General features: G+C 38.5%; 1 protein-coding gene across 1 annotated transcript; it reads left to right on the top strand.

The window, feature by feature from the left end:
• The first annotated feature begins 290 nt into the window (after positions 1 to 290).
• On the top strand, positions 291 to 12,779 carry klhl24a (kelch-like family member 24a). The gene is made up of 8 exons (XM_020922984.2): positions 291 to 535; positions 1,750 to 1,868; positions 1,956 to 2,800; positions 4,014 to 4,198; positions 5,984 to 6,102; positions 8,793 to 8,981; positions 9,566 to 9,754; positions 9,823 to 12,779. Exons 2-8 carry the CDS (start codon positions 1,794 to 1,796, stop codon positions 10,021 to 10,023), a joined length of 1,803 nt encoding a protein of 600 aa, XP_020778643.1. The 5' UTR covers positions 291 to 535; positions 1,750 to 1,793; the 3' UTR covers positions 10,024 to 12,779.
• The last annotated feature ends 534 nt before the right edge of the window (positions 12,780 to 13,313 follow it).

Here is a 13,313-nt window from a genome sequence, read left to right on the forward strand (position 1 = left end):
TAAAAATAAAAAAAATACAACATCTTCAAATGTCTTGTGTTGTTAGTATTTTTCCATGTTCTCGTTACACCTGCGACTTTTATTTTGTGTTTTTCTGTGTGCTTCGTTTTTGAATTCTTTATTCGTCGAAAGTTGGTTTGTTTGCAAACAAAGGGAAGCCACGTGGAGAAAATGAGTCCAGTGGGAAGTGTTGTTCCTCTCCGAGTCTACTGTACTGATAGCCAAGTCTAACAAACTTCATTACCCAGAAGGCACTGCTCGCAGCAGCTGAGTCGCTGAAGTGGGCTGGATTTTCTTTTTGTTGACAAGTATATAATGGGTCTGAACAGTTAGCTGGTAGAAGTCTTTGTTTGTTACCACGTCAAAATGTCTTGCTTGTATTGGAGTCACGTTGAATCTTAATATTTGAGGGAAAATATTAGTTATAGGAGTTTTTGAAAGTTTTCAAGACTCTTTTTTTTTTTTCCCTCCAACTTTTTCTTTCTTTTTTCTTGAAGTCCAAAGAGGCCTAACAGGGGGAAAAAGTCCTCACCGGGTAATACTGATCTTTCTACAGTACCTCCAATGTTTGTTTTGATCTGTATTTAACACTTTTCACGTGTTGTAAGTTTGTGTCTGCTACATGATTTGTTGACTAGCGGCACAAGGAATGCCTCCTTTGTCTGCCTATTTTTAGCTTCAAGTAGGCCTATAACGTTAAATATAATTTATTCATTTAATAATTTGTTACTGGTATGCCATATCGGATTAGTGTTGCATTAATATGTTTGTTGTGTTTATCTAAAATTTCTCAGTTTTTTACATAAGTTTAAATTATGCCATGATGAAACTGCGCAGTGCGCACCTGCCCTGTTGTTAGTAATCGGTGCACTTTGATTTAGTGACTATTTATTGATTTACATTGATTTATTATTTTTAAGCCACAATATTAATCATAGACCATAATAGGCAAAAAGGGGGAAAAAAAAACAATACTTGGATCACTTAATTAGTGTCTAGTGCGTTTTCCGTTTTTGATGCTCCGTATCCCGCCGAGAGCGTGGTGTTGCATCCTCAAATAAATACTCGTGTGGCTAAACCAGTCCTAAGTCAGGTTTAGTCACAGGAGGTGCTTCCGTCAACTTTGGCACGTGATAAGATTACCTTTGCCCTTGCTGATTTAAAAATAACTTTGTAGAGAGACAGAGACTAATAAATCATTTAAATAATAGAAAAGTTATTCTCTCTTAGGCCAACCATTTAGAGATTCGGAAACCACAATAAAATAAATATTGTAGGAAATGCATAAATTGATGTTTGGTTGTATTATTTATCATTTATAACTTTATGAATTACATACTAAATACAAATAGTGCAATAGTGAAATCTAAATGAACAACTTTGACATTGACCATATATCAAACCTCAATCCTGTGTCTGATCCCTGCCCCCACTTTCAAAACAAACCTGTGTGACGTGTACCTTGGATTTGAACCATTGCTCAACAACTTCCCTCCTCTCCTGTCTCCTGTGTGTGTGTGTGCCTCTGTGTCAAAAGGTTCATTTTGCTGCAGGCTAAAACCGCAGCATTGATGAGATGGAGGAAGTGTTATAACGTTATTGTTAACTGCCTCACCCCAAAGTTACACAGTCAATGTTGTGTGGATGTTTTGTTTTTTATTTGTAAAACAATGGACCTCTTTTTATATATTTTTGCTGTTAGCTCATTACTATGGATGAATTTAATCAGTTATGCTTAACATTTTTCAGGTTTTCATTCATCTTAGAAACAGTCTACTTTGAACGTGGCAATCATGGTGTTGATTCTAGGCAGACGAATGAACAGAGAGGATTCTGGGATCAGAGACTCTCCTGCTGTCAAGCGCAAGGTCAGAATTTATTATGATGGCCCTTGTTTGTGTGGTATTACTTTTTATTTTTTATTTTTTTGGAATAACTCTAATACTGTGTTTTAGGTCTTTGAGGTTGATTCCAAAAGCTTATCCAGTCAGGATGTACTGGACTTCTGCTCTGGGGCGTCCCACTCTGAAGGCATCCTGCAAGTGTTCAATGAGTTCCGTGACTGCCGCCTGTTCACAGATGTGGTCATCAGCGTTCAGGGCCGTGAGTTTCCCTGTCACCGCGCTGTGCTGTCTGCGTGCTCCTCCTATTTCAGAGCTATGTTCTGCAATGACCACCGTGAAAGCCGCGAGATGCTAGTAGAGATTAATGGTATCCTCGCTGAAGCCATGGATTCATTTCTGACCTACGTTTACACAGGCCGCGCCAAGATTACAACTGAGAATGTGCAGTTCCTCTTTGAGACGTCCAGCCTCTTCCAGATCTATACTCTACGTGATGCTTGTGCTAAGTTCCTTGAAGACCAACTGGACCCATGCAACTGCCTGGGCATACAGCGCTTTGCAGATGCCCACTCCTTGAAGCAGCTCGCCAGCCGCTGTCGCAGCTATGCCCTGGCCAACTTCTCCGAGGTGGCTCAGCATGAGGAGTTTTTAGATCTTCACAAAGAAGAGCTGGAGGAGTACATTGCCAGTGATGAGCTGTCCATTGGGAAGGAGGAGGTGGTGTTCGAGGCAGTCATGCGCTGGGTCTACCACTGTGCTGAGCACAGGAGGCCCATGCTCAAGGACCTGCTGCACCATGTGCGTCTGCCACTTCTGCACCCAAACTACTTTGTCCAGACAGTGGAGGGAGACCAGATCATTCAGAATGCCCCAGAGTGCTACCAGCTTCTCCACGAGGCCAGGCGCTACCATGTGCTTGGAAATGAGATGATGTCACCAAGAACCCGCCCACGCAGGTAACAGAAAAAATGACGGTCACTGTTTGATGTCACAAGCTTTTATTCAAATTAGAAAAAATTGCCTCTAAACATCAAGGTAGGATAATCACAAACAGATATGTTTTTTTGTTATTGAGCTGCTTAACCGCTTTCATTTGTAACACAACATATATTACCATTAATATCATAACTTGTTGTTAGTTTGTTGTTGTTTAACAGAGTGAAATCCAATGTCAGGCAGAGTTGTTATGCTCATGCCATTGCCTGCTCTGTGAGCTTATTTTGAACAGAAATAATAATGGAGGCAGGGCATGTTCCTACAGAGAGAGGCTGTCTTGAAAAAAGAAAAAAAAAAAAAGTGATGCAATCAAGAAATGTTCAGTCTTGCTTTTTGCCATGCCGTTTTACCGACTTACCCAGTGCCCTTTACCTGAGTTATTTAAATAAAGTCTGTTGTGCCAGTTATGTTTAATATTTTATAAATTAAGGGTTAAAGCTGTGTTAGCTCACTGAGAAATACAAAAGAGGCCATATGGTGAACAGTGGGACAGTAAACAAAAGTGCAGCTGTCTCATGCGATAGGCTTGTTAAGAGAGCTGAACAGGACCAGTTGTGTGTGTCAGTTATTATTGGTGGGTGATTTGTATTTCAGTTGCATTGTGTCCTGTATCTAGGCAGATGTATTCATGAATAGGCCAATCAGATTCCACACGGTTGGCTTTGTTTACCCTCAGGCCCAGCGCTGTCTCAGACTGAACTGGATTCATACCTCTCCCTTTGCACCTGCATTGCTTTTTATGCACAAACTGCTCCAGGCCTTACTTTTCTCTGACACAAAGATTCCTACTGTAAGGATCCTGGTGTCCTTCACATCACAAGTCTTGAATAACATTGAAATACGAGTCTAGAATCTACAGTGTACAGTTGAGACATTATATGTGCATAAATAATTTGATTAGTTAATCCTTTGTACTGCTGGGTTTGTGTATTATGTGTATCCTTGTTTATTGTTGTTCACAAGCTTCAAACTGAACTTTGCCTTCTAGATAAGTGAGGATTTTCTTGTGCTTGCCTATTCATGCACAGGTATTATCTTTGGTGTTGACCTAAACTTTGTTTTTAGCTTCATACCATTTGTCTAGACTGACAAACACACATATAATTAAGCAGTATTAATGACTATGATAATAAAGACATTGATTGTAAATCTGTTATTTGGTATTTCACTCAGGTCGACTGGGTTCTCTGAGGTGATTGTTGTGGTTGGAGGTTGTGAGAGGGTGGGAGGCTTCAATCTGCCCTACACTGAGTGCTTTGATCCAGTCACAGGAGAGTGGAAGTCACTGGCCAAACTGCCAGAGTTCACCAAGTCTGAGTACGCAGTCTGTGCTCTGCGCAATGACATTCTGGTTTCAGGTAAGTGCTGTAAGACGTACACTTCTACATTTATCTCTGTGTGTGACTGCACGTGTGAGAGAGAGAGAGAGAGAGAGACTGAGGGAGAGCTGCTGTGTAATCTCCCTGCGGACCGGCAGGAAGGCCGTGCTGGCTGTTTGCCTTGTGTTATTTTTAATGCCTCACACAGTTGGACTTGAAGGAAAATATGAGAACAACATCTGGATGCACTCTGAGCTCAGTCCTGTGAGAGGCGTTCTGCCAGCACCAGTGCACTCTCTCTCTATTGGCCAATATTCAGGGCCATTGCCTCTCTGTTGTTTTTATTTTTATTTTTTTTTATTTTTCTTAATTTAGTAATTAGTAAATAGCATAACCAAAAGTGTAGCATCACTTCTTCTAGATGTCAAAACAGCTGTTTTGTATACGTCAGCATTGACAGGGCATGGAATTAAGTAGTGTTTAGAAAAGCAGTGGATAAATGTGTCTGCTAGCATTGTTCATGCTTATTAAGCTCGACAAACCCGACCAAAACAACCCCAGTAGAAATAAGGAAGAGAAAAACAGTTAAAGCAGTACTGAGAAACAGGAACAGTCTTCCCTGCAGCCAGAACTGTTCAGGCACTATCTGTGCCAAGTCCTCACGTGTGCGCTATCAATCTCTCCTGCTCCTGGAAAAATCAACAGGCTGCACCTCCCCCTCTCTCTGTAACTGTATCATATACATCCATCAGCTTTGAAGTAACTGACCCTGCAGCCAAAAAACATGTGGTCATATTTCTGCTTATAGCTTTTGTCCTCACTTTTGTTACTCTTTGTACACACTTTGTTCTCATACTTTGCACTGTGTGTGTTTGAGCCCTGCTCTGAGCACTGGTATAAATTCCTTCACGGCATATAGCGAGCCCCCGTCTCAGATGAAACATGTCACACGGGTATGTGCTGTATAAAGTCTCAGCACATGCACTTCAGCACAGGTCCTCTACAGGTCAACAAATACAATACTATGGTGTATGCATAATCCCAAATCATGCCTGGTGGTGTACTCATAATATTGGAATTCTACGTAATCTGCTTTAGCAAGTTCAAACATTTTACGTAAAATATACAGTGCTAAACTTATTAAGATGATGCCTTCTTAAACAGCCTTCTGTGTTTCTCTCAATCTTTTACGAGAAAAAGCCTAAAGGTAGCAGACTGTCTGGCTCGCTCGCAGACTAGTGATTACAACAGTCAGATACATTATTATTAACGTCAGGCTTTTCAACAAAACAAGATTAATTTATTCAGTAATGAATAAATATGTACTGTTTCTGACTATTTCTGGCTGATCTGTTACACACACATATATATTTGTCCTTTTTGTTTGAACTTACCTCAAAGACTAGAACTAGACAAAGTGTAAACACATGCCCAATCTTGAGAACACTGAAATGATCAGAATAAGTCTGTTTAAAATGTTCTTTAAATCATACCAGAGTACTCCCTGGCAAGGTACCTTGTGATTCCACTTGGTTGAATAAAGCATTTTTAGCTCTGAAGTTGATGGTCTTATTTACTGTAGGATAGGGTCTTTAAAATTCTTGTTTGTTTCTGTTAATATGTAAAGACACACCTTTTATTTGAGGTACACTCTCCATAAACCCCAGGTCAATGACAGAGAAGAATGAGTTATAGTTACAATTACAGACAATAAAAAGAAGTATGTTTCATTTCTTACAAATGTTTAAAACTTTGAGGTTCTGTTTAGCTTTTTTTATGTTGCAGTTTTGTACAATTTCACGTGGTTACTTTTGTTATTTCCAGGCGGGCGCATAAACAGCAGAGATGTGTGGATGTACAACTCACAGCTCAACCTTTGGATCCGAGTGGCCTCACTAAACAAAGGTCGCTGGAGACACAAGATGGGGGTTCTCCTGGGCAAGGTTTGTACTTGTATTTACATTTTTGAAGTTCTCTGTGTGTGGCCTAACACAATGCAGTTTGATAGCTTTGTCATGAATGCAGCTATGGCCTTCAGAAGTTGTGGAAAGTGACAATGGTGTGAACTATTATTTTGAGCACCTGTTATTACCATTAAAACTCATATAAAATTAAGGAAACATCTCAACTTTAAAAAAAAAAAGAAAGAAAGAAATCTTTACTCACCTGTATTGTGAAATTCACATATTTCACAATGATTTGTTTGGCTCGTTTTACTGGTAGACAACAAGGATATGTTTGAAGAAGATGCTTCTATTACACAGAGACTTGGACATAAATGCACGTTGTTGACTAACAAGAGAAAGTACTAGATTTTAGTGGTTTAAACAGAAAACTCCTCATATGTATGATATTTTAATCAGTTAAGCAGGAGTAGGATCATTATGCCTTGGCTCTACTATTTGCAGTTTGCAGAGTGTTTCACATCATCTTTACACTGTGTAGTTACTTACTAGTCACTTACTACATTATAGTAGATACCGCAAAATAGACTGTACATACTTGTGAACATTTATTATTAGAATGACAGGCTAATACACTTGTTTGTCTTTAAAAATAACTGACATAAAAAGCCCTAGGCATTTTGTCTTGAACATGAGGACTGAAGACATGATACCGCTGAATGCTGATAATAGCCCAGAGAGAGATTTTGTGAGCCTTTCCTGAGCTGTAATTACATGTCAGGTAGCAGGCAGCACATAAACAGATGTGGAGCAGCCCCATGCTTTAAGAGCATGCCTGTGGACACAAACCTATGGCACACAGAGGACATACTTCAGCAGCCTGCATCTCACTGGTTAAGTTGTAATTACATTTTGCATATTGTTGAAAGAGTTCTTCGTGTCTGGCGCCACAAGCCAACAAAGTCTCTACAGGTCAAACCATATCCACAGGCATTTTCCTCAACACTCACGCCTTGGAGCTGTGAGTGAGTATGCATGCACGTCTTGAAAAACACACATCCCTAGAGAGGCCCTGGTGTGCATCTACTTCCTGTGTCTGTCCCACACATATGATTATCCTTTTTTTGTTTGGGTTTAGACATCTATAGGTTGAAATATACTGTCTAGTAAGGCTAAGACAGCATTTACTTTTGCTTCATTTGTTGAATGTTTTTTTACTCCTTTTCTCAAAATGCCAATCTTGTGGAGTGTGAATTGTCTGAATTAGGCTTTGGTCTTTGATTACAACAAAACAAGCCAGATCTCACAGATGATGCACGGGCATTTCTTAAGAAATCAACACTTCTTTACTTGAACCGCAGTCATTCAGTTAAAGTCATTTTCACTCTAACCTATAATTTCCTTTTTGCCTCAAAAGAGTTGCATATAATAAGCACACTGAGCCTGGTGCCTTTGTACTTAGACTTGGCTATTAACCTTCACCATCTAATGATGTACCTTTATACATTCTAATAATATCTATTAACTACATTGCTTAGTTGTTTTTTTTTGTTTTGTTTTTTTACAAGGGTTTAAGTCATACAAGGAAGCACAATGTGGTCTTCTGTAACAGTTACGTCTTCTGGGCTAGTGTTGTTTTGAGTGAGCTCAGCCAAACTAGGTCACTCGTTGTTTTCCTCTGTTATGACAGTGCCTGGTGACTGCCATTCTCATCTATCTCAAAGCATTTTGTTTTCTTTTCACTCTCCCAATGTAAAAAAAAACAAAAAACACTCCCAGTTAATAGTTTGAGTTTGTTTACTTTTTCTCCAGCTGGATGTAAAGGACATAGTTAACCATTTAGCTTTAGTAGATGTTTAAGGTCATAAAACAACAAGTGACAGTGCACCAAGTGCTTTATAGCCATGAATCATGGTGTAGCCTTTATGTTACAGCCACATACCACAAGCTGGTACTACTACAATTGTGGACTGTGTATTTAAGGACTTGTATGTCAACAGAACTATGCAGTAGTTAGAACATTGACAAATACTAACCTTTAGATCCTAAATTATTGTGATCTGACTGGTCAAAATAATTTTATTTGATAGTCTTTATTGTGATCTAACCGCTTCTGAGTGGGTGCTGCATGCAAATGTCCCATTTACTTCCTGAATTGTTTTCTTTGTCCTCCCCTCCTTCCTCCCTCCCTCTCTCTGTGTACTTCTGCGATTTGAAACAACAGGAACAGCCTCAAGGGTTTTCCCTTGTATCAGGCCAAGTTAATCATTATGGTCTTGTTCTTCATTAATTAAATATATAGCAATTCAGTTTATACATTTTATTTTAACTTTTTTACTTACAAAATCCAGTGTCCAAAACTGCAATACGGTCGAGTGTTTTCTAATGGTTTGGTGTCATGGCAGGTCTCTGTTTGCTGTTACCTGATAAACTGGTTCTATTAGCCTGACGTAAAAGTATTCATAGTTATGAACTATAAGGCTGAAAACAGGTGACTCATGAGTGTTTGCTGTGACGCTTGTTTTGTTTTATCCATGACATGTACAACGTTTTCTAGCATGTGTGCGAATATTGAGCTCACTGTAGGGACTTTGATTAATAACATGGGGGATATGGGTTAAAGTTAAGATTATGGTGTAGTTTAAGCAAGTCATGACTATAGTTAAGGTTAAGATCAGACTCCAGTCTCCAAAAAAAGTTGAAACCACAGCCTGTGTGTATCTAAACAGGTGTATGCTGTGGGGGGCTATGACGGCCAGAGCCGCCTGAGCAGTGTGGAGTGCTACGACTCTTTCTCCAACCGCTGGACTGAGGTGGCTCCTATGAAGGAGGCCGTCAGCTCTCCAGCCGTGGCCAGCTGTGCGGGGAAGCTTTATGTGATTGGAGGAGGGCCAGATGACAACACCTGTTCAGACAAGGTGAGACAGGGAAGTGTTTCTCCCACCAGTACAAAACTATCTAATGTTTATTTTTATTTTCAAAGTATAGCTAAATAGTGTTAGACTCAAATAACAGTTTTTGTCTGGAGGAACCTGTTTAAAAGTAATCTGGTTTATTGTTCCCATCACAGTGACAGTTGATCTGATAATTGTCCCTGGGCAGTTTCAGTTGGTTTTGTAATAAATGCATCCTATTCTTTTTCTTTCATCTGTCTAAAATAACTCTATAGCTATGACAAATTGAAAGCTTTCACTTAAAGTGGAAACATGTAATGTTTTGATTAACATTACATTAATACATTAATAAAAATAGGAAATGAAAGTTGGCAGGCTCTCTCTTATCCTCCATCGAAGCCTGTTATGTTTATATTCCAGACACAAAATCCCACAACAAGAACAGGCGTTATTTCTAAAACTCTGTCTGCCATAACATGCAAAAAGTCACGGCAACCCAGATATGCTGCCTTTTCTGTATAGACCTGTAGTTCTGGTCTAAGGATTTTAAAAATATATACTTTAATATGTGCAACCTTTTCAATGACTATCAAATATGAATGCTACAGGTCCAGTGCTATGATCCAGAGTCTAACACATGGCTGCTACGAGCTAACATACCAATCGCCAAGCGCTGCATCTCAGCGGTCTCTCTGAACAACGTCATCTACGTTTCTGGGGGCCTGACCAAGTCCATATTCTGCTATGATCCCAAAGAGGATTACTGGATGCATGTAGTTCACACCTTTAACAAACTGGTAATAATCAAATAACTATAGTAACCAAGGGAAGAGCTGTTTTTAAATTGTATTTCTTTTCATTGCAGGAGAGCTGTGGCATGTCTGTGTGTAATGGCAAGATCTTTATCCTTGGAGGCAGAGAGGAAAATGGTGAAGCAACAGACACCATTTTGTGTTATGACCCTTCAACAGGCATCATCACAGGAGTGGCAGCCATGCCCCGGCCCATCTCTTACCATGGTTGTGTAACCATTCACCGGTATAATGAGAAGTACCACAAGCCATAGCTGAAAATCTGACCTAAACAAGCACATGCTCTCACTCAAAAGCACACACTAGACTCTTCAAAATGCCAGAACCACTGAGATATTATGTATTCATACAGCATCATGTAGCAGTACTGAAAGAGGTGCTGTTGAATTGTACTCTTTCATCGTCAGTGGTTCAGGACAATAATCTTATTAAGTTATAGCTTTGGATGTGTAACTGCACAAGATTACTAAGTAACAAAAAATACATAACACTATGATAACTACACTTTAATTAGCCTTAATAGAGCTTGAAGAAAGACTAAATTCATAATGAACAAATAGTTTATTAAGAATGATACAGACTTAGTGACTATTTTTAGTGATCTCAGTGACGATTTTTAGTATATGGACAATCCATTTGAAAACTCAGAACCTCCAGCCTCACTGAGGCTCAGAGGCTGCACTGTCTCCAATTAATGATTAGTTGCAGAAGCTGGGGTTTAGATTGTGAGGATTCAGATCAGAAATAGATTAAAGGTAATGATCTTTTTAGGTTTAAACAAGATTTCAGCATTGAAACAGGAAAGCCAAATGAGAGACTTATGGGACCATTCATTTGACCACTTTTACTTCATATCTGGGAACACCGTTTGGTCATGTTTTTTAAATTGAATATACTAAACACTATACTACTTATATACTATCCCTTTAATTAATACCCTAACTCCTAAACCTAATGCCTTAATTAAGTAGTTACTAACTGTTCTTGATAAATGGTTTGTTCATTGTGAATTAAGTCTTTGTTCATGCTTTATTATGGCTAATTAAAGTATAGTTGTTATAGTGGCTGCTAAAAATCAAGTGTTATCAGGTATTCTAACTAAATATTGCCCATCATTGGGTAGTAAAACAACTTTAACCTATTAAAATATAGTTACTGAATTACATTGAATTACGTTTATGTCATGATCAAATATTGATTGAAAATAATGTTCATAATGACCAAAGATTGTGGTTGGCAGTCTATAACCTGCTTTTCCACATTTATGTTTAAAATCAACTCTTTTGTCTATGCCATTCAGTTACACTTCCCATGCAGTTTCACATTGACTGTTTATGCTGTATCTCCAATGATTTATATTTTTATATGTTATCATTATTGATATTATAACATGTTTTCTCTTTAATTTTTAAGTTATATTTTGTATAATTGAATGTTATTATATTTTACCTGACAGTAGAATTAGTAAGTATGCCTGTTTTATGTAACAGTCTAATTGTATTGGTGTATGGTATTGCGGGTTGTTTGTTAGTTCATAGGCCATAGCAGATCAAAACCCAAAGACTGCTCTGAAAAATGTGTGTACCTGTTTGAATTGATGTGGTGGATGGTTGTGACTTTTGTGACTTGTTGGAGTGGATGAGTTGGGGTGTAGCCGTAGCATGACTGCACTGTTAACAGCCTGGTTAAATACTTGGCTGTCAACAGTTTCCTCTGACGCTGGCACCGGTCATCTTTAGATGTAACCCGGGGTAACCGCTGATACCTCCAGTTGTGTATGTTGGATTGCATGTTTACTTGTCAGCTAACAGTGATGTGATTTATACCTCACTCCAGATGCGAACAACAACTCAACTGAAAGGCTTTATAGATGGCTCATGGTCAGTAAAAGTCACCTTTTTGCGGTGTTGCTAGATTAGAGATATTGCTGTGAATATATATGATTTTTATAATTTTTTTTACATATACTTCAAGTGTACTTCCTTTTTTACGTTTGTGTCTTTCTGTGAGAGCCCCAGTTGTGCACTTTGACAGAATCATGTTAAATGTTTAATAGTGTGGCAATTATTTAAGTTTCTTTGTAATTTGGTTTACTGTATCAGTAAAAAATGCCTTATTTTATTTGTGTAAAACAGGACCTGCCACCTCATCTTGTTTTGGCCATTGTGCTGTAGTATACTGGTTTTTCAGCCACAGCCTTTAAGACATTCTTATCCACAAAAAGCTGGGACCGCAAAGCCAGGATTTGACTGTCATACAGGCTTGTATGACATAATGGTTCTTTATTGGTCCAAAGTCTGTCAGTTCAGAAACACAACAGCAAACCTATGCTATGCAGGCTTATGAAAATAGCTTCACTGAGCAGCTAATAGTCAACAAGCATTCCCGAGAATGCATAGCTTTATGAATCTGGTTTTATCCAGGGGGCCAGCAAAATGTGGTGGCATGATGTAGAGCTTCATAGAAGGAAATAGTTAGGGTGATAATTAGACAGTTCAAGTGTATGTGTGTGCGTACTGTGCACATGTATAATTTCACTGAAAGGACGTGTTATTTTGTTGATTGTTTTTGTTATAATCATAGAGGCTCTCATAGTCTACATTACTCCTTGTTTTGTACCAGTTTAACAGTTGTTATTATTTTTTGGTTGCTTGTTGCGGTGAGTTTGGAAATGTGTGTGACAGATTTTTAAACCCAAAATAATGAGCATGCCTAAATTAAAACGACAGTGTGATTTATATTGGAAAAAATTAAATGATCTAAAAACTAATTAAGCCAAAGTATAATCAATTCTGTGCTATAACATGCTCTATACTTACATTAAAAAGTGTATTAAATATTTTCTTGTATGCCTTAATTAACAGTAGTCCATTGATTTTGAAAAGATTCATTTAAAATGTTTTGTCTTTTTGGGGGATTTTCATTGTTTCATCTGACCTTGAATGCTGTGTACAAAAGAGAACATGGATGATGCAGTGGTGTGTATTGAAAATAAAGTTTTCTAAACTACTTTTGTTTGTGTGGCTGAACCTTAATTAACACTACTTGGTAATGACCATGTATGGCCACAGTGGCCTTACAAGCCCAGTACTAGTTAAGGACTTAGGGCAGCCTATGGAAAAATGAATGTGAATTGAAATGAGTGTGCTGGCTGTTGGTTTGAAGAGACAGATCTGTCTCTTGTTGTCTCAAGACAACAAGAGAACAAACACCCCCTGAACCAAACTATTCCTATTGGTTTGAGAAACATTTCATTAAGTTGTCTCTTATGGTTTATGAGGCATTGTGTAAAACAGGCATGCTATGTGTTGCATTGAGCAATAGTTGGTGCCATGAAGACATCCACAAAGCCTTTTTAAGATACAATTTATCATTTGTGGTAATATACCACAGACGTTGTCTGATTCTGATCATTCATCTGAAATTATTCCCATACACACACAAAAACACTGTGTTTATGTGATTGGTCATTATACAGCTGACACTGCTATAAACACATGAGTTATGTCCATTATAAGTTCCTGGCAGCAGCAGTTTGGACTGT

The sequence above is a fragment of the Boleophthalmus pectinirostris genome, unplaced genomic scaffold (genome assembly GCF_026225935.1).
Source record: "Boleophthalmus pectinirostris isolate CB_2022bp ecotype Guang Dong unplaced genomic scaffold, ASM2622593v1 HiC_scaffold_16, whole genome shotgun sequence".
Lineage (NCBI taxonomy): Eukaryota > Metazoa > Chordata > Actinopteri > Gobiiformes > Gobiidae > Boleophthalmus > Boleophthalmus pectinirostris.

Bases quoted from the DNA above. Each gene is read 5' to 3' on its own strand.
- klhl24a (XM_020922984.2), top strand. From the start codon at position 1,794: ATGGTGTTGATTCTAGGCAGACGAATGAACAGAGAGGATTCTGGGATC. The intron at 1,869-1,955 runs GTCAGAATTTAT...ACTGTGTTTTAG, and splicing joins CTCCTGCTGTCAAGCGCAAG to GTCTTTGAGGTTGATTCCAA. The intron at 2,801-4,013 runs GTAACAGAAAAA...TATTTCACTCAG, and splicing joins CCAAGAACCCGCCCACGCAG to GTCGACTGGGTTCTCTGAGG.